Genomic DNA, 23,827 nt, shown 5'->3' with positions numbered 1-23,827 from the left:
GCTGGACTGTTGTCAGTGGCAACTTAAGTCGAGTGACCAGGGAAACCAACTTCGGATAATGTGGCATAGTATATCGTGAGGGATGAATGCCATGCTGCCGGTCGTCTAAGTGGCAGTCGCATCACTTTCATTGTTGCTGCTGGATGCTGCCTTACTGTCGTCTATCAACGAAATGATGGAACTAGCAGCACCAATTTTCCGCACCTTCCTCTTGCGCTGTTCTTCCTCGGCCTGCTCACGAACCTGGCAACGGTGCGCCTTCTGTGACGAGACCTTGTTGATGCCGAAAGATGATATGTGGTCAGTCTTCATCGACTGCAGGAAGAGGCGATCCTCCGAGTTTGTGACCAGCTGCTCATCGTTGGCCGGCCACAACCGAAAGTTCGCATCCAGTCGTTGTTCCCAGGCCTGCAGCTTGGTGAGCATGGGCAGGGTTAATATACGCATGGTCGGGATCTCCCTAATCTTGCAGTTGGAGTCCACAAGCTGAATGAGCAAGATGCATGTCTGGTGCTCAGAGACAGTGGGCATGTTGCCCTTCTCATAAAAGTCGGCGACCTGAGACAGGACGGGTTTTCTTTCCTTAAAGTCCTTGTAGTGTCCATTTTTTAAAATCCCATGTACTCCGCCCAGCCCTCTCCCTTGCACAGATCTCCCGATGTCCCTGTTCTCCACTGTTGTTGTACTTCCCCCTCTTGTCTCCCACTCCCTTTGTGATAAAGTCATGTGAAAAAGTAAGTACACCCCATGTAAAGTTTTGACTTTTTCAACATACAGCTATTTCCGGGATGGCGAACCCGCGGCTCGCGAGCCGCATGCGGCTCTTAGCCAGCTCTTGTGCGGCTCGCGAAGGGCTGCTCTATCGGTGCATGTCTTTACATTTTAAAATGTATTTCTATTATAAAATCAAAATGCATTTGAATATTTGACTATAATGCCAATACATTTGCCAATATTTTAAAAATAAAATGAAACACTTTTGCGTGTAGAAACACGTGCGCGCACAGACCCGGAAGTTTGTTAGTTAGGCTAGCACTAGCCCAGTGGCAGTGACCGAATCGCCATGGCAGAGTCAGGAAAACGTAAAGCTAAGCGCAAATATGAAGAGGAGCACAGGGCATTTTTGCCTGAATGGGAGGAATTGTATTTTTTTACGGAGCAAAATGGGAAACCCTTGTGCTTGATTTGCCAGACTGCACTGTCGCATTTTAATGCTTCAAACCTGGAGCGCCATTTCACTTCACTCCATGATAACGTGGCCCGGGATTTTCCCAAAGGCAGTGAAATTCGCAAGCACAAGGTAAATGCATTGAAACGTCAGTCAGAGAAGCAGACTCAGTTTTTTCGGAAATTAACGAAGCACTCAGAGACGATCACATTAGCATCATATCAGTTGGCATGGAACATTGCTCGAACTAAAAAGCCATACAGTGAAGGGGAATTCGTGCAAACGTGTCTCAGAGATGTTATTGCCATCGTCACTCCTGAAAATGACAGTTTGAAGCATTCTGTGTCAGACCTGCAGCTGTCACGGCACACCGTTGAACAGAGAATATCAGATATTGACTCCATTGAAACACAGTTTTTTTTTTTTTTTGTTGTTTTTTTTTTTTTTTGTATACAAGGTCGAGGCTCGTGAAAGAGCGAACATTAATCACCCAGAAAGACAAACCGACACATAAAACATATAACATAGGGAGCGGTAGACAAGATGGGGAGAGAGGGGGAAGGACACAAACACAACATTTGAGAGCAGTGACCGAGAGACATGGAGACATCGAGAGATCTGAGAGAGGGCGAGGGCTTGGGGGGGGGGGGGGGGGGCGTGGGAAGGGGGCGGTGGGAGAGGTATAAAACATATGGACACTGCCAGGACTTCCAGGAAAGAAGTTGGAATTTCAAACAAGGTGGATCTGGGGTGAATTAGCGGGGGTAGAAAAGATCAAGGTTTTGGATGGGGGAAGATAAGAGATGGTGGTGAACAGCTGTTTTAAATCCATCACAGCTGTTGCATACGGATCTTGAAAAATGTCGGTATTTCAGCATTGCTTTGGATGAGTCTTGCGACATTCAAGATAGCCACAGTTGGCAATATTTGTACGGTCTGTGTCAGAAGACTGCACAATTAAGGAAGAGCTGCTTGACATTGTGCCGTTAAAAGACAGGACCCGTGGCATCGACCTGAAAGAGACACTCACGACTGTTGTTGAGAAGGCAAATTTGCAATTACCAAAACTAACAGCAATAGCCACAGACGGTGCACCAGCTATGTTGGGATCTGCAAATGGCCTTGTAGGGCTGTGTAAAGCTGACGACCGTTTCCCTGATTTTTGGACATTTCATTGCATCATCCATCAAGAGAACCTGGTGTCTAAGAAGCTGAACTTGGACCATGTCATGAAACCTGTGCTAGAAATTGTGAATTTTATTCGCACTCATGCTCTCAAGCACAGACAATTCAAAAACCTCAGAGCTGAACTGGACGAAGACCTTCCCAATGATCTGCTTCTCCACTGCACTGTGAGATGGCTTTCAAGAGGTAACATGCTTTCCCGTTTTTTTGAACTTTTGGACCCAGTGAAGCTGTTTCTGGCAGAGAAACATAAGGACTATCCTGAGCTACATGACCCCCAGTGGATGCCAGACTTGGGGTTTCTGGTCGACATGCTGCATCATCTGAACAAACTGAATCTAGATCTGCAAGGGAAGTTAAAAATGCTGCGTGACCTGGTGCAAAGTGTTTTCACATTTGTGAACAAACTCACGCTCTTCCAGACCTATCTTCAAAAGGAGAGCTCACACATTTTCCCTCCTTGTTGAAGGCAAATAGAGAAGCAGCTGAGGTCAGAAAAAGGAGCATTGCACGCTATGCAACACTGGTTGAAAATCTGCAGCAGAGTTTTGAGGACAGATTCTGCAACCTGAAGAAACAACGGCCACAAATCACATTCCTCATCAACCCTTTCACTGCTGAATCAGATTGTTTAAAAGCCCCCTCTGTGGCAGATGAAGCAGCATCCCAGTTGGAGATGATTGAACTTTCTGAGGATCACAGACTTAAATGTGTCTTGAGAGAAGGAACCACAGGCACAGAGTTTTGGAAAATTGTGCCCACAGACAGATACCCCAGTGTCAAACAGGCTGCACTCAAGCTAATGTCAATGTTTGGATCAACTTACGTCTGTGAATCAGTTTTTTCGACACTGAAACAAGTGAAGTCAAGACATCGATCTGTTCTTACGGGGACACATGTGAAAGAGTTGCTCCGAGTGGCCACAACTGAGTACAAGCCAGACCTGAAAATGATTGTGGAAAACAAAGACTGCTAGGTGTCCCACTGAGGTAATAAACAACAACAACAACAACATGCATTTTAAAGGCCATTTTCCCTGCTAGAGCGGGGGTTAGCCTTGCGGTCCCCATGACAATCTTCTCCATTTTGCCCTATTTTCTGCATCTCTCCTTGTTAACCCCCTTGCCCGCATTTCTTCTTCCACCATCTTTAGCCAAGTCTTTCTCGGTCTTCCCCGTCTTCTATTTCCTTCTACATTCATTTCCATCACTCTTCTCAACCAGTCACTTTCATCCTTCCTCAACACATGACCAAACCATCTCAACCTGTTCCTCTTCACAGCATCAATCACAGGCTCCATTCCCATAATCTTTCGCAATTCATCATTTGTCTTCCTCTCTCTCAACGATACTCCACACATCCGTCGAACCATTCGCATTTCCACCCTTTCCAACCTTCGTTGCTGCTCTACGTTCATTACCCATGTCTCGCTCCCATGAATCATAACACTTCTCACACATGCAGCATACACCTTTCCCTTCAGCTTCAACGACACTCCCCTCATCATCAGCACGCCACTCGATTCCAGAAACTTCTTCCATGCACATCTCACTCGAGCAACCGTTGCCGAGTCTGATCCACCTTCTCCATTCAGCATGTCTCCGAGGTAGCAAAATGTTTTCACACCTTCCAGCTTCACGCCGTCTCCAAGATCCAACTCAACATTTCCTCCATCTGCAGCTCCCTCTGTGCACACCTTACAGTTGAATGTAGCTGCCACACTGGTTAATGACCCTCTCAGACCACTACATTTTTGATGAACCCACTCAGCGCACATTGTACACTGAATGGAGTTCACTCCGACACCCTTCCTACACACAGCACAGGGCCACTTCCCAGTTCTTTCCACCTCACCACATGCTTTACCACTTGCCATCACCTTCGTCTTTCCAATATTGACCTTCAGACCTTTTGTCTCCATACATTCCTTCCACGTGTTCATCTTTTCCTTCAGTCCATCCATACTTTCCGCAATCAACACCAGATCATCTGCATACAACAACTCCCACGGTAAACCCTCCTTTACGTTCTGAGCCAGCACCTCCATCACAGCTACAAATAGTAGTGGACTTAGTACCGACCCCTGATGCATTCCCACCTTCACCTCAAACTCACCACTGTTCCCGTCCTTCGTCCTTACAGCTGTGCGCGCTCTTTTGTACATTGCCATCACAACTCTGATCAACCATTCCTCCACTCCTAACTTCCTCAATGCCCATGTCAATACTTTGCGTGGTACCCTATCGAATGCTTTCTCCAGATCAACAAACCCAAGAAACAACTTCTTCCTCTTCTCCATGTACTTCTCCTGCAACTGCCTCACAATGAAAAGCGCGTCTGTCGTGCCTCTTCCTGGCATGAATCCAAACTGCATTTCGTCGATCTTCACTTTCTTCCTAATCCTCCTCTCCAACACCCTTTCCAATACCTTCATTCCATGCTCCAATAACTTTATCGCTCGGTACGAGCCACACTCCAGAGGGTCACCTTTCCCCTTGTATAGAGGGATGAGGGTACTCAGTTCCCAATCCACTGGAATGCGGCCTTCTTTCACCACCAGATTACAGATCTCTGTCATTCTCTTCACACCCCAACTTCCTGCTGCCTTCAACATATCTCCCACAACTCCCGTCGGCCCTCCCGCTTTTCTACCCTTCATTGCTTTTATCGCTTCCTCAACTTCCTTCTCAGTTATCTTCTCTGCCGGTCCTAAAACAGGGTTACTCTCTATGTTGCCATCCCATTCATTCTCTGTATTCAACAGCATTTCCATATATCTTTTCCATCTTCCTTTCATTCCATCTGGGTCGACAACGATTTGTCCCACTTCATCCTTCAAGCAACTCACCCACATCACATCACACCTCTCTTTCGCTATCTGCTTTGCAATCCTGAATACTGCTTTCTGACCCTCTTCCGAATCCAAGCGTTCTCCGAACATTTTCCTACATGCCTCCTGCGCCTTTGCTACCTCTTTCTTTGCAGCCTTCCTGGCTGCCTTATAACTTTCATGCTCTGCTGTTTCTGCTCCCGTACCCTTCGCCTTCTGCCACTCCTTGAACTTCTTCCTCTTCTCGTCAATCCTCTTTCCAACTTCATCATCCCACCACCATGTTTCCGAGTGCCTCGGTGGTCCTTTTGTCCATCCAAAACGGAGCTTTCTGGATTTCTGGATTTTCTCAACTTGAAACTGGACTGAAAATTTTCTGGACAACAAAACGGATCTCAACAAAACATCCCACCACTCAACATTTCTGGATGAAGACCAGAAAAAGCACAGGGCCCAGAACACTACCTTGGGGAACTCCAGCCTGAACAGGAAGAGGAGATGAGAGAAACCCATTCAGGGCCACACGTTGACTACGACCAGAGAGGAAGTCCGCCAGCCATGCGTGGAGATTTCCATGGATACCAAAGGAGGAGAGTTTGGTGAGCAGAGCAGGGTGCCAGACCGTATCGAAGGCACGTGAAATGTCAAGGGAGACGGCTCTAATTTCCTGTTTGGCGTTGAGGACCTCCATCCATTGTTGAGAAAGCAGAAGCAGCATGTCCAGAGTAGAGTGACCAGGTCTGAAACCAAATTGATGATCAGAGATCAAGCCATTGGAGAAGAGGAAAGATTTCATATCTGAAGCAATGATGGAATTCCATGACTTTGCTGATAATTGGGAGAAGGCTGATTGGTCTGTAGTTGCTGGGATCTGTTTTTGCACCTTTTATGTGCAAAGCGGTGATGTTGGCTGATTTCCAAGCAGATGGCAGATGACCTTGAGCAAAAGAGAGGGTGAAGAGAACAGAAAGAGGGAGTGAAAGAGCAGAAGAACATGATTTTAGGACCCGTGGGCTGATGCCGTCAGGACCAGTTGCAGAATCAGAGTCGAGGGTTGACAGAAACTTTTCCACCTTGTCAGGAGGAAAGGGCACAGAGTCCAGGAGCAGCTGGGTACGACTGGGTACGGTGGGTACAGAGAGGGATGGGTTTGGGACACAGGATTTAGAGGCAAACACAGAGTTGAGGCATTCAGCTTTTTCACGTGCGGAGTCAGCCGTTAAGCCGTTTGAGGTGAGGGAGGGGATGGAGGGGGAACAAACACCAGAAACAGATTTGACCAGACGCCACCAGGATTTGGTAGAGGGAGACAGATAAGAGAGTTCGGGCTTGAGAACGGTGAGATATTGTTTCCTGGCTCTCCTGAGGGTGGACACACACTTGTTTCGGGCTTTGTGAAAGGAAATGAGATTTCCTTCCGTTGGGTTTGCTTTCCAGGAGACGAAAGCAAGTTGTTTCAGGGCAGCAGCCTCACCACAAGATTCCGTGTACCATGGACGGGAGGAAGGGTATGACAACTGAAGACGAGATGGGATAAATCTGTGCATGAGAGAGAGCAATTTACTTTGAAAGAATTCCCAGGATGAGTTGATGTCAGAGGCGGTAGAGATGGGAGACCAGTCCAGATGATTGATGGCTGCTTGAAGACCGTGCCAGTTGGCCTGAGTGAAATGCCAGACTCGTCGACGCTGAGGAGGCTCTCTGAGAATGGTCAGAGAGATGTCCACTTTGACAAGCACATGATCAGATGAGCCGATTGGAGCAGAAGAAGAGCAGCAGACATTTTCAGGGAAGTTTGTCATAACCAAATCCAGAAGAGAAGATGCTCCGTTGACTGAGATCCGGTTCGGGAAATTGACAGATTGTGTCAGTCCCAGTGAGTCGCAGAAGTCCTTTGCTGAAGAGCCATGGCTGGTGAGAGAGGTACCCACACCCAGCCAACTGGCATGGTGACAATTGAAATCACCACATATGAGGAAGAGAGAGTTGGGATGGGTAGATAGAAGTTGGTCCATATTATCAGGCAGTGAGATGTAGATGGAGTCATCGCTGTTTGGTGGACGGTACAACACACATATGAACAAAAGGTGGGAGCGAAGGGGAAGCCGTAGCCAAAGGTATTCCTGGGGGTGAGGTGGAGAGAGGGCAGTGGAGGGCGAGTGAGGAAGAGAGTTTTTTATGAAGATAGCAACCCCACCTCCAGGACGAGGCTCAGGTCTATCATACCGGAGGAGGGAGTAACCTGGGAGAGATACCAAGGCATCAGAGACATCATGAAGGAGGAAAGTTTCTGTGAAGCAGATCACATCTGGTTTGTCAGAAGCAACCTGTATGGAGAGGTCAGTCAAGTTTGAGCGAAGGCCCTGGATGTTTGAGGTCCATACCGTTAATGAAGAGGAAGGGGGAGCATCGGGTCCAGAACAGGGGGGGGAGGGGTAGGGTAAGATGTGGAAGAGGAGGAAGAGGTAGGGAGAGCTGTTGAAGGTGTGTCAGAGATTTCAGAGATTTCAGAATAGCTTGGAGAAAGCTACAACTATGCTTGGAAAACCACCGATTCTAGTGTGTTTACAGTTTCTCTATGTGTGGATAAACACGGATTCTTTGCATTCTCTACGTGTGGATAACCACGGATTCTTTGCATTCTCTATGTGTGGATAACCACGGATTGCGGAAAGTATGGATGGACTGAAGGAAAAGATGAACAAGTGGAAGGAACGTATGGAGACAAAAGGTCTGAAGGTGAATATCGGAAAGACAAAGGTGATGGCAAGTGGTAAAGCATGTGGTGAGGTGGAAAGAACTGGGAAGTGGCCGTGTGCTGTGTGCAGGAAGGGTGTCGGAGTGAACTCCATTCAATGTACAATGTGTGCTGAGTGGGTTCATCAAAAATGTAGTGGTCTGAGAGTGTCATTAACCAGTGTGGCAGCTACATTCAAATGTAAGGTGTGCACAGAGGGAGCTGCAGATGGAGGAAATGTTGAGTTGGATCTTGGAGACGGCGTGAAGCTGGAAGGTGTGAAAACATTTTGCTACCTCGGAGACATGCTGAATGGAGAAGGTGGATCAGACTCGGCAACGGTTGCTCGAGTGAGATGTGCATGGAAGAAGTTTCGGGAACTGAGTGGCGTGCTGATGAGGAGGAGAGTGTCGCTGAAGCTGAAGGGAAAGGTGTATGCTGCATGTGTGAGAAGTGTTATGATTTATGGGAGCGTGACATGGGTAATGAACGTAGAGCAGCAACGAAGGCTGGAAAGGGTGGAAATGCGAATGGTTCGATGGATGTGCGGAGTATCGTTGAGAGAGAGGAAGACAAATGATGAATTGCGAAAGATGATGGGAATATTGCCTATGATTGATGCTGTGAAGAGGAACAGGTTGAGATGGTTTGGTCATGTATTGAGGAAGGATGAAAGTGACTGGTTGAGAAGAGTGATGGAAGTTAATGTAGAAGGAAGTAGAGGACGGGGAAGACCGAGAAAGACTTGGCTAAAGATGGTGGAAGAAGAAATGCGGGCAAGGGGGTTAACAAGGAGAGATGCAGAAAATAGGGCAAAATGGAGAAGATTGTCATGGGGACCGCAAGGCTAACCCCCGCTCTAGCAGGGAACATGGCCTTAAAATGCATGTTGTTGTGTGTGTTGTTGGAGAAAGGGAAGAATGGGGCGGACAAAAGGTTTGATGCAGATTGGGTGAGGCACAGTGAGGTGTTATTTGAGGAGGGGGAAGAGCAAGGCAGAAGGTTGGGGGAGATGAAGGTGAAAGTTGGAAGGGGGAAGAAGCAGGGAGGATGCTTTGAGGAGGAGGGGTGAGAGGGGAGTCTCGGAGGGGAGGAGCGAGGGAGAGTCTCCGAGGGGAGGGGTGTGGGGGGAGTTTAGGAGGGAGGGGAGGGAAGGGGCAAGGGGGGAGATTTGAAAGGGATGGGTGATGGGGAGGATTTGGAGGGGAGGGGTGAGATTGGATTTTGAAAAGTGTACGATTCATGGGAAACGAACATTTTTTGCAAAATGAGTTTGAGACCTTCGAGTCAAAAATACGTTTGAGGACACTGGAGGAGGGGTGGAGTTCTGGATAGTTTAGGGAATGTAGAAAGGAGGAACTGTAAGAGATGGTATTATATATATTTTTTGGAATGAATAGATTTGGTGAGCAAGACGAAAGCATCCTTTTGTAGGAAAAGAAGAAAAGGGTGTTATAATATATGAGAGAAAATAGTTGTTCAGGGGAGAGATTATACATTTGTGATCGCGTGATCGCGAACGAAGAACAAACGAACAAAAAGAACAACAAATAAACGAATAAGACCTGGGAAGGAAATGTTTTTTTGGGTTTTTTTTTTTTTTGTGAGTAGAGATATTAAACAAGGAGGTATGGGGTGAACGACTGGGACGAAACAGAGAACGAAAATAAATGCAGCGCATTCGACGAATCGCTGAGAGAAAAACAAAACCACAAGGTCGGAGACGGTACGGTAGCCAAGCCTACGAGTACTAGGCCGCAGAATACTCGATACGCATTAACCGACGATTGTGTATACATGTACGAAAAATTAGCACCGAAAATTTTCCAAAAAGATACGCTATAGGTACAGACACCGAAAGATAGATACAGTCTCGACAAAAACACAATTGAGAAATATCACTTAGCTTCGAAAGCGTGAGCATAAGGAAGAACCCTATTGAAAATTGGGTCGCCACGTCAAAATCCAAGATGGCCACCGCCATGTATGCTTGAACCTTGTGAGCGGAATATCTTGAAAAATAAGCGAAGCACTATCTTCTAATCTGGTGTGTGGGTGTATCTAGGCATAAGGAAGAACGCTATTGAAAATTGGGTCGCCACGTCAAAATCCAAGATGGCCGCCACCATATATATGTCTGAACCTTGTGAGCGAAATATCTTGAAAAATAAGCTAAGTACCAACTTCTAATCTGGTGCGTGGGTGTATCTAGGCATAAGGAAGAACCCTATTGAAAATTGGGTCGCCACGTCAAAATCCAAGATGGCCGCCACCATATATATGTCTGAACCTTGTGAGCGAAATATCTTGAAAAATAAACGAACTACTAACTTCTAATCTGGTGTGTGGGTGTATCTAGGCATAAGGAAGAACGCTATTGAAAATTGGGTCGCCACGTCAAAATCCAAGATGGCCGCCTCCATGTATGTCTGAACCTTGTGAGCGAAATATCATATCATAGCATGTTTTCTGCGTCTTCCACTTTGTCAACTCGCATCACTTCCCCGACGGGGGACCTAGGTGTAACGCTTGTTTATCTGAAAAATCGTCACTTTTCTTCCTATTGACCCGAGCTTTGATCAAATTGTCAATTTTAATCCTGCTGAAATGGACAATTCGCTGTATCAATGGAATTTTTCTTTCTTGGGGGTGGATTTTGCAAGTATCGTGCTCCCCATGACGTCTTCTTGTTTATTTATTGAAACCTCAGCAAAGGAACTTTTTTCACGTTTTTACTTCCAAATAGGTTAGGCCAAAGTATGTATAACTGGATTTAAATCAAACTTGATAAAGCATGGACATTACGAAGCAAAAGTGTGGGTGGATGCATTTTGGTCGACGTCGAATTATTGCAATTTTGATTTATTTATTTATTTATTTATTTTCTTTTTAATATTACAGTGGATGTGGCATACTGAGAATTTAAGAACCCACTTGATAAGGTACCACATAGCAGGCTGTTAGCTAAAGTGAGGGCTTGCAGAGTGGCTGGTCGAGTACAAACTGGAATAGTGATAGGAAGCAAAGGTGGCTGTGAGTGGGAGGATGTCTCACTGGGAGGATTTAAGTGGTGGGGTACCTCAGGGATCAGTACACGGACCATTATCTATTATACTAGAGAAACCCATGGGGAAAGAAACCATGTTTCAATGGAAAAGGGGGGATTGGTTCCCGAATCATGAAATCCGCGAATGATTATGTCGAGTCTCCTCGAGCAATGATGGCATTGCCTTTCTATGGCTGGTACACACGGGTAAATGTGTTTTATAGACGGGAGGTCGCCACTCCTCTCCGTCTCTCTGCTTGCCGTTGGGGAATTCACCATCTTCCGCCCGTGCTGTTGGAGTCAACCAGACTCTCGTCCACCAGATGTGCAGAGCCATCTGCCATTTAAAGCGCATGGCTGGTAATGGGGGCTGACAGGTACTACACCTTGCCCACAGGTGACCTGGGGTTATGCAAGGCAGGGGCATCCATCTCCCTGAGGTATCAGAAGACACCCGCATACCCATAAATGCACCCGCACCCGAAGACACCCGCATTCTGCGAATAGCGAGGAACAAAAACTGTGAATGGTAAGGCAAATCCCGAGAATGTTGGCAATAACCCGTGTGAAGGTCGATGAAAATCCGTGAATGAATAGCGTGCCATTGTTTCAATGGGGAAAAGGGAGACAGCTAGTTGCACTAATAGATACTGTGGAGTGTTTTCATTCTGTACAGTAACTCGCAGTACACTCACATTGTTTACCTGTGAACGGTGGAATATCACATGAAGCTGTTCACAGCGTGAATGACGGGACATCCCGTGAAAGCCATGAAAACGCTAAACACATGGCAGCGAATGCAGGGGCATGTAATACTGGCGGCTCATAGAAGATGGTTTTTTGCGTATGTCTCGTTGCTTTGTGCATGGCTGGTGAAAGATGGGTTTTATAAATATGTCAAGCTCACTGCTCCTGAATTATTTTTTTTGCACCCCTCCAAAAAAACACGTATTTGTGGGACACGGCCACGAATAGAAAAAAAAAGACCGTGAATTTCCTTTTCAGTGAAGAGAGAAACAGGTCGCATTTTATCAACCGTGAATATGCAGAACCCGCGAATAGCGGAACCGCGAATATCGAGGTCAGACTGTCTATGTGTGAAATTAAGTGTTTGGCACTAAAAAGGTTAAGATTTTTAAAAATGTCTTATTTTGTCACATGAAATCATCATAGCATTGGAGAGAGATCGTTCGGACGTCGTAGGTAATGGTAGGATGTACTCTACAGGAACGTACGTACTTTTAAAATGGGTTGGAACATGAAGAAAAAAGGGCGAATCAGCAAATGGATATATACTTGTCATGGTCCATAACTTGGGGTGATGTATTGTCCAATCTTTGGACATGAAGTCGATTAGCAAGCATGTGAATGATTTGCTCAACAAAACCCGACCTGGCATGATATAATAGATAATGTGAACCATGTTGTTTGTGCGATGGTCTGTCTCCATTTGAGGTGGCCATTTCCCGCACCTGCATTTGAAAAGCCGCTGATTGCTTATTTTGCATTTTCATTTCACCTTTAAATATAGTTCGTCTTTATGTAATATAGAGTATTTATATAATGCACCTTTAAATATGCGCAATATAGTTAGTCACTTTATTGTCCCTTCCAGTAATCTTTAAATTCCACATGAACATCTGGATAAAGTTGATTTGATAGATCTTCATGGAGTAATAACTCGCAATTTATAATGCTGTAGCTACATTTGTCCTCTTTTTCGACAAATCCATCCTCTGCCGCCAATGTTTCACTGAAGGAGCTGCGCTCCAACGCGAGTCGAAAGAATTGACGCGACCAAAGACGGAATTCGTCCGAGTTGCTTTATTGAAACAAAACAGTTCAGGTATTCTGACAAGCCCGTTTATCGGGCAGCAATATATATACACATTTATGCCGGGGCGTTTGCCCGGGAAAACCGAGACCGGGCATGCCCGGGTGTCAAGGGCGAGTCCTGGAAAGGCGAGTCTGGACATGCCCGGGCGTCCTGGACGCGGCCTGGCAAGTCGAGGCTGGGCGTGCCCGAGCGCTCTGGGCGAGCCCTGGAAAGGCGAGAGCGGGCATGCCCGGACGCTCTGGGCGAGCCCTGGAAAGGCGAGAGCGGGCATGCCCAGGAAAGACGAGACCGGGCGTGCCCGGGAGGTTCGGGCGTGCCCGGGAACAGCGAGTCCGGGCATGCCCAGGAGAGGTGCGTCTGGGCCCGTCCGGACGAGCCCGGCATGGCGATCGCGCCTTGGCCGCGTCCTGGCAGATGCAAGGCGATTGTGTACATTCAGCGGGAACCGCTACACACGCCCCTCCAGAATCGACCTGCACCGGCAGGGTCAATTTAAGGGGGGTCCGGATGACCCGGCCGAAGCGACCCCTGGAGGGTCGTGGGGGGGGGGGGTCCGATCTGGTGGTGGGTGGTCGAGCGGGGGGAACTGTGGACGGGGGGCGGCCTCGCCGCGGAGGAAGGGCCAACCGTGGTGGTCGGTCGACGTCCACGTGCGCCGGTTTGAGGCGGTCCACAGAGATCCGGTCCGACCGGCCGCCGACGTCGACGACGAAGGACTTGTCGCCCCGTCGCAGGACCCGGAAGGGCCTGTCGTACGGCGGCCGGAGTGGCCCCTGGTGCGCGTCATGACGCACAAAGACGTACTCCGCTGTGCGAAGCGCCGGGGGGACGTAGGACTGGGGGCCACCGTGGCGGGACGTTGGCACGGGGGCAAATCGTCAGGCGGCCTCCTGGAGGTCCGAGCGCTGGTGTGCGGCGGACCAGGGACTGGTAGCGTCGGGCACGAACTCGCCCGGGACGCGGAGCGGCTGGCCGTAGATGAGCTCGGCGGCGGACGCCCGGAGGTCCTCCTTGGGGGCCGTGCGGAGGCCCAAAAGGACCCACGGCAGCCGGTCGGTCCAACCGTCGTCCTGAAGGCCGGCCATGAGTGCGGCCTTCATGGAGCGGTGAAACCGCTCGCACAACCCGTTGGCTTGGGGGTGGTAGGCCGTGGTGCGGTGCAGCGTGACCCCCAACGAGCGGGCGACCGCGCCCCAAAGTTCGGACGTGAACTGTGGGCCATGGTCGGACGAGATGTCCGCCGGTGCGCCGAAGCGCGCGACCCAGGTGGCGATGAACGCCTGCGCCACGTCGGCGGTGGTGGTGGTGGAGGTGAGGGGCACGGCCTCCGGCCACCTGGTGGTCCTGTCCACCATGGTGAGCAGGTGGGTGAACCCCCGCGATTGGGGCAGGGGACCCACCAGGTCCACGTGGACGTGGTCGAAACGCCGTGCAGGCACGGTGAAAGGTGCTAGCGGGGCCTGGGTGTGGCGGTGGACCTTGGCCTGCTGGCAGGCCGTGCAGGCGTTGGCCCAGTCGCGGACGTTCCGTCGAAGGCCGTGCCAGACGAAACGCGCCGACACCAGCTTCTGAGAAGCTTTCCGGCCCGGGTGAGAAAGGCCGTGGATGGAGGCGAAGATGCGGCGCTGCCAGGAAACGGGCACGATGGGGCGAGGCTGGCCCTGGGAGACGTCGCAGAGCAGGACGGTGCCCGCGAAGGGGATGTCGGCCAGGCGGAGGCCCGTGGCCGCCGCCCGGAGGGCCTGCACCCAGGTGTCGGTGGTTTGGTCGGCCGCCATGAGCGCGAAGTCCACGCCGAGGTGGACCGTGTTTGCGCTGGCCCGAGAAAGACAGTCGGCCACGGCGTTGTCTTTGCCGGCGACGTGCCGGATGTCCGTGGTGAATTCCGACGCGGCGGAGAGGTGGCGCTGCTGGTGGGCCGACCACGGCTCCGTGACTTTGGCCATTGCGTAGACCAACGGCTTGTGGTCGACGAAAGCCGTGAAAGGGCGGCCCTCCAGGAGGTGTCGGAAATGGCGAACGGCCAGGAATAGACCGAGCAGCTCGCGGTCGACCGTGCTGTATTTTAACTCGTTCGGCCGGAGTTGCCGGCTGAAAAAGGCGAGTGGCTGCCAAACCCCGTCCACCCATTGTTCATGGACGGCGCCCACCGCGTAGTTGGAGGCGTCCGTAGTGAGGGCGATGGGCGCGTTGAGCACCGGGTGAGCCAGCAGCGTTGCGTCGGCGAGGGCCCGTTTTGCGCTCGCGAAGGCCGCGTCCATGGCCGCGGACCAAACAATGTCATGCCTGGCCGGCTTGCCCCGGAGGGCCTCGTAAAGGGGCCGCATGAGCTGAGCAGCGCGGGGCACGAATCGGTGATAAAAATTCACCATGCCGAGGAACTCTTGTAGGGCCTTGATGGAACGGGGACGCGGGAACGTGGTGATGGCCTCGACCTTGGTCGGCAGCGGCACGGCCCCGGTCTTGGTGATGCGGTGGCCCAAAAAGTCAACGGTCGTCGTGCCGAAGTGGCATTTGGCCGGGTTGACAATTCGGCCGTGCTCGCTGAGGCGACCGAACAGTGTTCAGAGGTGGAGGAGGTGCTCGGCGCGGGACGTGCTGGCGACGAGGATGTCGTCCAGATAGACGAAAAGAAATGGCAGGTCGCACAGCACGCCATCCATTAAGCGCTGGAACGCCTGGGCCGCGTTCTTGAGGCCAAACGGCATCCTCAAAAATTCGAACAGGCCGAACGGCGTGATGACGGCCGTCTTCGGGACGTCGGCCGCCCGGACAGGTACCTGGTGGTATCCCCGTATCAGGTCAATTTTGGAAAATATGACCCGTCCCGCCAAACGGGCGGAAAAGTCCTGGATGTGCAGGATCGGGTACCTGTCGGGGGTGGTAGCGTCGTTGAGGCGGCGGTAGTCGCCACACGGGCGCCATCCGCCCCCCGGCTTTGGCACGATGTGCAGTGGTGAGGCCCACGCGCTATTGGAGCGCTGCACAATACCGAGGTGCTCCTACGCGTCGAACTCGGCCTTTGCCACGGCGAGCTTGGCGGGCCCTGGCGTAGACCGGCGGGCCCGTAGTGGGTATGTGGTGCTCGATCCCATGCCGCACTGCGACGGCCGAAAACGTCGGCCGCGTGAGGGCCGGGAATTCCGCGAGCAGGCGAGCGAACTCGTTCGCCGTCGGGAGGGCGCACGCCAGTTCGGTCGGCGCGGAGCTGCTCATCGTGCACGCCAGGGAGCTGAAGGTCTCGGCGTTGACAAGGCGACGTCGTTTGACGTCGACCAGCAGCCCGTGCGCGCAGAGGAAGTCGGCGCCCAACAAAGCCATGGGGACGCAGGCGGTCACAAAGGTCCACTGAAAGCGCTGGCTGCCGAAGCAGAGGGTGACGTCGCGCGGGCCGAAAGTGCGTATGGCCGAGCCATTAGCAGCGACCAAAGAGGGGCCGCAAACGGCGTCCCGCCTGTCCTGCTCGGAGGCGGGTATGACGCTCAGTTGGGCGCCGGTGTCACAAAGGAAACGCCGCCCGGACGCTTTGTCCCGAATAAAAAGCAAGTTGCCCGAGTGGCCGGCGCTCATGGCTGGGATTGAACGCCGGCCCGGCCGTTTCCCGACTTGCCGAAAGTGCACGGGAGTCGGCACGTCCGAGCCTTGTGTCCGAACCTGGCGTGGTAATAACACCACGCCTGGTCAGGTGGAGGCCCCGGCCGTCGTGTCGGAAGCGGTCGGCGCGGCGTGGCGGCCGCCAGTTGCACCGGCAGTTCGGCCTCCAACCGCGCAGGGCGCTCGGGCGTTGTGGACGTCGCCTCTGACGGCGGCAGGCTCCAGGTAGCCGCGCCGATGTGTTGGCCCACCGAGGAGATCTTATCGGCTTCCCTGGCGAGGGCGTGGGGACCGGTGATCGACGTACCGGGTGAGGCAGCTGGCGAAGGAACAGCTCACGGAACAGAAAATCCGGAGAGTGCTCACCGAGCAACGAGAGCATATTGTCCATGCGCTCGGACGGGCGCGTGTCGCCGAGTTCGGGCAGCTCGAGCAGGCGCCGTGCGCGTGCCGCCGGTGAGAGGGCGAAAGCGTCGAGGAGGAGCGTCTTCAGCGCGTCATACTTGTCAGCAGCCGGCGGGTGCTCGAGGAGGCTCAGGGCGCGGGCCGCGGTGGCGGAACCGAGCGCTGCCACGACGTGGTGGAAGCGGGTGTTGTCCGCGGTGATGCCTCGCAGGCGAACTGGGAGTCCGCCTGGGCGAACCAAACAGCCACGTGAGCCTCCCAGAAGGTAGGCAGTTTAAGAGTCACTGCCGTGTCCATGTCGGTAGGTCACCAGTGAAGGAGCTGCTTTCCAACGCGAGTCGAAAGAATCGACGCGACCAAAGACGGAATTCGTCCGAGTTGCTTTATTGAAACAAAACAGCTCAGGTATTCTGACAAGCCCGTTTATCGGGCAGCAATATATATACACATTTATGCCGGGGCGTTTGCCCTGGAAAACCGAGACCGGGCATGCCCGGGTGTCAAGGGCGAGTCCTGGAAAGGCGAGTCTGGACATGCCCGGGCGTCCTGGACGCGGCCTGGCAAGTCGAGGCTGGGTGTGCCCGAGCGCTCTGGGCGAGCCCTGGAAAGCGAGAGCGGGCATGCCCGGACGCTCTGGGCGAGCCCTGGAAAGGCGAGTCTGGACATGCCCGGGCGTCCTGGACGTGGCCTGGCAAGTCGAGGCTGGGCGTGCCCGGGCGCTCTGGGCGAGCCCTGGAAAGGCGAGAGCGGGCATGCCCGGGAAAGACGAGACCGGGCGTGCTCGGGAGGTTCGGGCGTGCCCGGGAACAGCGAGTCCGGGCATGCCCATGAGAGGTGCGTCTGGGCCCGTCCGGACGAGCCCGGCATGGCGATCGCGCCCTGGCCGCGTCCTGGCAGGTGCAAGGCGATTGGGTACATTCAGCGGGAATCGCTACAACACCACCATTTCCCAGTGGGCGGTATAAGTAGCTCAGCGGGATGGCGGCCCCATTGATGAATCGCCCTGCCTGTGAAACACCGGGTTACAGTTTCTAGCTGGGTTGGAATTCATACCCAGACTAGACAGCTTAGAGGCAAGTGTGCATACCCCTCTGCAATCTTGTCAGCCCTATAAACCATTGAAGGGATTTCAACCAAGCTTGGCACAAGTCTTAGCTGTCATACAAAGACTAACTGCTTAAATTTTGGTTCAACAGGACAAAGGTTATGTGCCCTTTGAAAATTACTTTTTCCGACCATATCTTCAGTTGGAAGCATCTTGCATTGTCCCTCTTCAACTTGTCTCTCTACCCTCTCGCGCATTCTCTCATGTGAGCCTTAACTTTTCATGTGACGGGTTGATATCTAATGCACCTGCAGTTGAGATCAAACATAATGTAACGCAGGTGGAGGGATATCCATTACCACATAAGTAACTAATTATATTTTCTTGTTTATTTTTCTCTGCTCACTGTTCAATTTCTCATGTGAGGAATCGCTCTTACTTGAATACTTATCGAGCAAGATATGTCTTGCTTTTCCTTGTATAGCGACTTCATTTTTCAAAATGTGTGGCTGTGTTTGGTGTGATTACTGTCGACTTGTTTTTGTTTTGGCAGCCATTTCGAAGAAGCCATGCGAGAACTTGAAGAGCCAAGCTGATGTTGAAGCAAGTCTTTCAGTACAATTGGAAGATTGCGACAGGCTGCCCCTGCAGGATCAAGAGCGGGAGCACGAGGGCCTGCGCCAGCAGGAGCGTGAGCGGCTGCTGCGTGAGCGTCTGTGCCTGATAGAGCAAGAGCGGGAGCAAGAGCACGAACGTGTGCACCTACTGGAGCAAGAGCATAGGCGCGAACTGCTGCGCTTGCAGGAACAGCAGGAGCGCGAGCTGCTGCACTTGCGTGAGCAGGTGCGCATGCAGGAGCAAGAACACATGCAGGAGCAGGAGCGCGAGCGGCTGCGAAAGGAGGAGCAGGAGCACGAGTGGCTGCGAAAGGAGGAGCAGGAGTGCGAGCGGCTGCGAAAGGAGGAGAAGGAGCGCGAGTGGCTGCGAAAGGCGGAGCAGGAGCGCGAGCGGCTGCGAAAGGAGGAGCAGGAGCGTGAGCGGCTGCGAAAGGAGGAGCAGGAGTGCGAGCGGCTGCGAAAGGAGGAGCAGGAGCGCGAGCGGCTGCGAAAGGAGGAGCAGGAGCGCGAGCGGCTGCGAAAGGAGGAGCAGGAGTGCGAGCGGCTGCGAAAGGAGGAGCAGGAGCATGAGCGGCTGCAAAAGGAGGAGCAGGAGCGTGAGCGGCTGCGCATGCAGGAACAGGAGCGGCTGCGAAAGGAGGAGCAGGAGCGCGAGCGGCTACGGATGCAGGAGGAGAAGCGTGAGTGGCTGCAGGAGCAGGAGCGGCTGCGCAAGCAGGAGCAGGAGCGGCTGCGCATGCAGGAGCAGGAGCGGCTGCGCATGCAGGAGCAGGAGCGGCTGCGCATGCAGGAACAGGAGCGGCTGCGCATGCAGGAACAGGAGCGGCTGCGCATGCAGGAACAGGAACAGGAGCGGCTGCGCATGCAGGAACAGGAGCGGCTGCGCATGCAGGAACAGGACCGGCTGCGCATGCAGGAACAGGAGCGGCTGCGCATGCAGGAACAGGAGCGGCTGCGCATGCAGGAACAGGAGCGGCTGCGCATGCAGGAGCGCGAGTGGCTGCGCATGCAGGAGCAGGAGCGCGAGCGGCTGCGCTTGCAGGAGCAGGAGCGCGAGCGGCTGCGCATGCAGCAGCAGGAGCGCGAGCGGCTGCGCATGCAGCAGCAGGAGCGCGAGCGGCTGCGCCTGCAGGAGCAGGGGAGTCTACTCCGAGAGGAGCTAAATATGAAGGACTGGCGAAGTCAACACGAAGAGGTATTTGATCTTGTAATTTAATTTTCAAATGTTTTTTCTGCTTTCTTTGTTCAAGTGTTATTTGTGACAATTTTCTTTGCATTATCCTCTTGCCATGAATGTTTTGATTGTCAAGACCAAAGTTGTGAAAAGGTGTGTTGGTTTTGTGGTACAGGTTTTTTTGTTGACTGCCGAGTTTGAAATTGATATTCTCTTTATATGATTGCAGTCTTGCTAAGCTGTTTTCATTTGGTCAATATGTCAGTTTGCCATCTTGTCTGCTCATCCCCCCTTGAGTGGAATCATGCCATGACTGTTGTATCGGAACCAACCTCGGGGACTCCTTACTTTCAGGTGTCTGTGTGGGTTTTTTTTCTTAATCCAGACTTTGAGTTGCTTGAGTGAAGTTTGGGAAACTGAGCCCAGTTAAATATCCTCTGGGCACCATTTATGATTATGTTGGGCAGACAGACACAAGGTCAACTAGATGGTATTCATAGAATACTTGCCCTGCACAGTCAACTTGGTGCAAGCCAACTCTTCTGTTTTTGAAGGGTTTTTTCCTTTGATCCAATATGGCTGCCAGACCACGTGAGCGATTACATAAATGTATATTCTCTAATATTATTGTTGCATAGATCACGCTCAATAAATTTATAAATGATCACAATAAGCGTAAAATATGACGTCATAATTAAGGCACCAATGATGTCATCGTTAACAACACGTATTCCCCATATGGAGTTATTTACAATGAGCCACGTTAAAAAATTTTTTTTGCATGGAGTGCTTTTTGAGATATAGAGGTGCAAAGTTTTTCTGGATTTTCCAAGATGGCGCTTGTACCACGTGACCTCTGACGTCATAATTATCATTAAAATATTCTACAGGAGGAGGCGCTCTCATGGTGAAAATTTTGTGTCCATCGAACCAACAGTTGCAGAAAAAAAAATTCATACTGATCGGATGAAGCATTATACTTGCCAAATTACGACGGCACAACAAAGGCACCAATGACATAATCATTAACATATCTTATTCGCCCTGTACTGGGGAGTACTTGAAAATGAGCCATGGTCAATTTTTTCCATGGAATGGTTTCAGAGATATAGAGGTGCAAAGTTTTTCCACGATGGCGCTTTTACCACATGACCTATGATGTCATGATTATCATTAAAATATTCTACATTAGGAGTCGCTCGCATGGTGAAAATTTCATGTTAATCGGACCAAGAACTGCAGAGAAAAAAAATTCATACTGATCGAATCAAGCGTTGTACTTGTCGAATGATGACGTCATAATTGAGGTACCCATGATATCATCATTACCTCCGCCACCAAAAGTGGATGGAGGTTATGTTTTCACCCCTGTCTGTTTGTCTGTTTGAGAACAAAATATCTCAAAAAGTTGTCAGCGGATTCGGACGAAATTTGGCAGAGATGTAGCGTATGTCACAAGGACGAAATGATTAGGTTTTGGTGAAGATCCGGATTCTGATCCGGCTACTAGAAAATTTTAAGTGATTCTTCACCATTGAGTGATAGGGCTAAAACCAACATAGAGCAGGATATCACAAAACGTTATGGACGGATTTGGAGGAAACTTGGTGGACAGGTTGCGTGTGTGACGAAGAAGAATCAATTCAATTTTGGTGAGGATCCGGATCCAGCTATTAGAATTTTTCAGTGATTTTTCACCATTGAGTGATATGGTCAACCAGGCAGAGGTATGCTCTCTACTGAGTGCCGTTCTAGTTAACATATCTTATTTCCCATGTGGAGTACTTGACAACGCACTGTTTGAATTTTCTCCATGAAGCTGTTTTGGAGATTTAGAGGTACATTTTTTGATTTTTTTCCAAGATGGCGCCTGTACCACGTGACTTATGACGTCATAATTATCATTTAAAAATTTTGCTGGTGGAGGCGCTCTATGGTGAGAATTTCTTGTCCATCGGACTAACACTTGCAGAGAATTTTTTTTTTTTCATACTGATCAGATCAAACGTTGTACTTGTCGAATTATGATGTCATAATGGGGGCACTATAACATCATCATGAACACATATTATTCCCTATAGAGAGTACTTTACAATGAGCCATGTTTCGATTTTTTCCCATTGAGCTGTTCCAATACTTGTGGTATTGTTGATTTAATTTTTACCATATTATTTTGATATTTTCGAATTGTTAATAAACTTCTACATGCTCATCATTCACTAGACATAATCACTGTAATTCGGTATTCAAATTCTGAGAAAACATTCACACATGGGTGACACTCCTTTAGGGATGTATGACACAGCATCCACAATGTGATGTTCAAGTTCTTCAAGGTCCCTTGGTTTGCTGGTGCTGACTTTACTTTTTAATAAACCCCAGAAATAAAAATCTAAAGTCAGGTGAGCGATCAGGCCATTGCATTGGTTCTCCACGACCAATCCAACGGTCTGGCAGAGTTTGATTTAAAAACACTTGAACAATTTGAGCAAAGTGAGGCGGTGCTCCATCTTGTTGAAAGAGAGGTTATGTACATGTCCTCTTTGTAATAAGTTGGGATTTTCTTTGAGTTGTGGAATAAAGAACTCTTGTAGCATGTTGAGGTACAAAATGCTGGTGACAGTCTCTGCGTTTATCAAATAAATAGGGTCCATATATATGAGTACGTGACATGGCAAACTAAACGTTCACTTTCAGCGAATCCCTTTGGTATTTATACATACAATTCATGCGGACAATTCTCCCCATATCCTAACATTGTGAGGATTAACTTTGCCTGACATGTGAAATGTAGCGTCATTACTAAAAAACGAGGTTTGATTAAAAAATGTTTGTCTGATTCTATCCGTTCAATCAATCATTGATGAACATGTCCTCTCATTTCATAATCCTCTTCCAAAAGTTTATGAACCGTTTGCCTTTTACAACATTGAAACCTCAATTCTTTATGAAGGATACCATGAACAGAACTTTTTTGAATGTTTAACTCGAGCGATGCTCTCATAATTGACTTTTTAGGCCTGCTGGTAAATGCCTCCATAACAGCATCCACCCTTTCATTTGATTTTCTTTGCCTTCCAGTAGATTTCACCTTCGGGACAGATTTTGTAGTCTCAAACTGATCCACCCATCTTCGTATGGAGTGTCTTCTGAAAGATTAGGTTTCTTCTGAAACAGAAAATAACAATCAACATTCACAAAAAAACTAAAACTTACAAGTCTAATGCATGTATTCACATCAAAATTCTGTCATTATCTCGAATAACAACTAAAATTATTCCACGTTTGTTTTGATGTATTCATTTTTGGGGGCCCTGTATATATTTATTAATGACTGAGTTTGCTTGTTTTGTTATTAAACTTTTAAAAAATTTTCATCTCTGTTTTGGTTCAGACGTTGCCTGCTGAAAGATCCTCTGTGGTTCCATCTATTGCCCTGCATGTGGATAAACCGTATCCAACAGAGCTTGAAACATTGCCCTTCACAGAAATTGCTCCCACATACCAAGCAGGCCGCACGTAAGTAACTTGTGCTCTGCCCTTTACAGAGTTCTCACTCTTCTCTCATAATTTCAACACGGTAGTTCTGATACTTTCAGAAATAGGAAGGGTTGGGTGTGTGGGCAGGGTTAAATTGCTTAAATGCAAATCGACATTTATCGTCTGCGAATATGTATGTATGTTTAAATGAACATGAATATGAATGAACATGTATGTATAAATGCGATATCGACTTGTTTTGCAATTCTTCACTTTTCGACCTCTTTGACCTCTTTTTGTGTTCCTTTTGATGAATTATTGGCGTCTTACCAGGCACTGATTTTTAAAGCCCGAGTTGTGTGAGTATTTTGGCTATGTGTGCAGTCAGCCTGCCATGAAACCCATTCGTCATTCTAGCAAAATAAATAAAATAAACAAGGAAAATATCTCTTGTCACATCTCGAGTTTTCAGTTTTATGGGACATTTATACGAAATATCTTATAATAATTAAAAGTACTAGGGCATGCCCGTACTATATATATGCCCGTACTATATATATATCTAAAATTATATCCCCCCCCTCTATTTACATGAAATGGTTTGGTCCATTCGCAACGCCAAAGCGAACGGCGAACGGCTTGCGAGTACGGTGACAATCCCCCCCCTCTATTTACATCAAATGGTTTGGTCCATTCGCAACGACCACAG

At 49.8% G+C, this 23,827-nt stretch overlaps 1 protein-coding gene across 9 annotated transcripts in view; it reads left to right on the top strand.

Annotated features, from left to right (window-relative positions):
* The window catches only part of LOC137435484 (uncharacterized), a 131,240-nt gene that overhangs the window by 36,397 nt on the left and 71,016 nt on the right, over window positions 1–23,827 (top strand). For all 9 annotated transcript variants that reach the window (XM_068129304.2, XM_078784265.1, XM_078784264.1 and 6 more), the window contains exons 9-10: window positions 18,401–19,659; window positions 23,033–23,157. In XM_068129304.2, coding sequence (XP_067985405.2) covers window positions 18,401–19,659; window positions 23,033–23,157 — 1,384 coding nt within the window. The remainder of the gene's footprint in view (window positions 1–18,400; window positions 19,660–23,032; window positions 23,158–23,827) is intronic.

The sequence above is a fragment of the Myxine glutinosa genome, chromosome 9 (genome assembly GCF_964187855.1).
Source record: "Myxine glutinosa chromosome 9, kmMyxGlut1.1, whole genome shotgun sequence".
NCBI classification, from domain to species: Eukaryota; Metazoa; Chordata; class Myxini; order Myxiniformes; family Myxinidae; genus Myxine; species Myxine glutinosa.
This window is presented reverse-complemented; position numbering and strand designations above follow the sequence as displayed.